Source organism: Priapulus caudatus, unplaced genomic scaffold (genome assembly GCF_000485595.1).
Source record: "Priapulus caudatus unplaced genomic scaffold, Priapulus_caudatus-5.0.1 Scaffold2403, whole genome shotgun sequence".
Classification (NCBI taxonomy): Eukaryota; Metazoa; Priapulida; class Priapulimorpha; order Priapulimorphida; family Priapulidae; genus Priapulus; species Priapulus caudatus.
Window position 1 is genome coordinate 18,194 of NW_014579464.1, and position 2,069 is coordinate 20,262.

The following is a 2,069-nucleotide window of genomic DNA, read 5'->3' on the forward strand; positions in this document are numbered from 1 at the left end:
TACACGGCGCATATATAGCAGTCACCTATAAGCGCACAGTTGTCTGGCAACAGAATTAACCAGCGACTACAATATCTTATTATTCTTATATTATATTATATGATTATACTCTATTGTTATATGACAGTTATATGATATGATAGCTATAGTGTAACGCTTAGTTCTTACTCGACTTAGCTTCTTGTGATCGTATCTGGTTCCGCGTATAAGATCGTTACTAAATGATTGCGTATAGGCAATTCCGTTATCTACAAATAACGGAAGACTGAGGTACGTATATAAACATACAAACGTCTTTAATAAAACATATAGTCTACTACCGTAGCATCAAACAGTACAGAAAGATACGTGACAGAAACATAACTTACATATCGAGAAGTGGTGTATGTAGCGGTTCCTCCTGAAATGGACAACGTTGTTTCCAGATCTGTGATTAGGTAGTTGTTCATGGCCTTCACGAGAGTGTTCCCAAACCCCATTGTCCAGAGATATTAGAGACCAGCACTACGCGCTTCAGAGCTTCGTAACCGGGTGAAGTTGTCTTCATCCACTGCAGACCTTCACTTGGCAAGTTTCCCTCGATATCTGCGTGCATGCACTTGCCATGGCCGCCGTCTCCACCGTCCATTCGTGGATGCCGCGAACGTGCTGGAGACAGCTCTACCAAAGACCCTGTAATGTTAACCATATCATATACCAAGCACACATTGTCATTTAACCTGTATAAATGTGGCCCACCGTACTCATGAGCAACAACTGCAAAACAGTGCAAGTCGTGGCATTTTTTACTGAATCAAACTTTTTCTGGGTGATATTAGATAAAACATGTACCTGCAGTTTGTGAATTGAGCCATCGGCTTCGCGGCAGCAAAACCAAAAGTGGTTCACTATGTGTTTGATCCACGGCCGCAGTTCTTCGCAGCCAGCCTTCTGAGCGGCCTGAAGTACAATTACATAGTTAGAACGTGAACAACTATAATGTATAGTAGAACCACATAAATTTGTTCTGTATTAAAGCTTTCCCATATATACGCACAATTTGATTATTGAAAACACGTGAAACACACGTGTAAAACATCAATTAGTATGTGCACTCCATTTAAAATCTTTAAAACAATATAATCTACCTTATTCAACCGCTTGCCCAAGTTTTTAGCACCGTGCCAAACGTCGTAGGAATGGGGTATGACCCGGGGGTGGTTCTTTCCTGTGTAATACGCAATAGAATGTCTGTTAGCAATATGGTGATGTCTGCACTATCACACTGTAAAAAAAAGCATCGTCGTTTAACCATTTCGTGAAAGCTCGCCATGCCGCAAAACCTTACTGCGAAGTGCTTCGCATTCTCCATGACCTTGTCATCACAACGGTTCTTTACTTACTCATGTAGGCGGTGATTTGTGGATGGGCGTCAGTGACCACCTCCGTCACATTGACGTTCTCATGTGCCAGCAACGCCATGACACGGATCAGGCACTCCTTCTCCATGTTTGGGGACTTCTTTCCCACGTGGCGCTTGTCGATGGTGATAATGGTCACCACTGAAAGGGTTTCGTGGTCCATAACGACGTAGGTGCAGAACATCGCCGAATGTCCTGGCGAGTCGTTGCGCGCATCACCTACATACAAACATGAGCGTACGTGAGGGTAATTGAATGGCATTATAACTACCAGCAAAGGTTCGAAGACGTGAAGAAGGAATGCAGTAGTGGTGCAATAGCACATGTAAATATTGATCAATATGGCATGCACCTATAACACATAAATGAAGATGTTCAAGTGCAACTGCACTAGCTTACCCAAAATTAGAAATCCTTATATGTGCGTATTTGGCGAGTGTCTCCTGCTGGCAATGATGAGCCATTCTCCTCGATGGCTGGCACGGGCGTAAAGCTTTGAAATATCATCGAAAGGTGGAGCACTCATCATGAAGCATTCATTGAACTTCATTGAGGAAGTGCATCCTTGCTGGTAGCTGCTGCCTGGATATGTGATGTCTGCTGGCAAGAAGAAGGTGCTACCTCACTTGTTGACAAAAATAGCTGGGAGGCCCACGACTCGTAGAGCTT

General features: G+C 43.5%; 1 protein-coding gene across 2 annotated transcripts; it reads right to left on the bottom strand.

The window, feature by feature from the left end:
* Window positions 1–366: 366 nt before the first annotated feature.
* Window positions 367–1,837, bottom strand: LOC106818649. Of its 2 annotated transcripts, XM_014823336.1 has the most exons (5): window positions 1,800–1,837; window positions 1,383–1,619; window positions 1,128–1,207; window positions 832–939; window positions 367–672 (listed from the first exon to the last, which is right to left on the bottom strand). In XM_014823336.1, the coding sequence occupies exons 2-5, from the start codon at window positions 1,582–1,584 to the stop codon at window positions 661–663; spliced, it is 402 nt and encodes a 133-aa protein (XP_014678822.1). In that variant the 5' UTR covers window positions 1,585–1,619; window positions 1,800–1,837; the 3' UTR covers window positions 367–660. The 2 variants fall into 2 exon arrangements, with proteins under 2 accessions (XP_014678822.1, XP_014678821.1); XM_014823335.1 differs by lacking the exon at window positions 1,800–1,837 and having other exon boundaries at window positions 1,383–1,791.
* Between the last annotated feature and the right edge of the window lie 232 nt (window positions 1,838–2,069).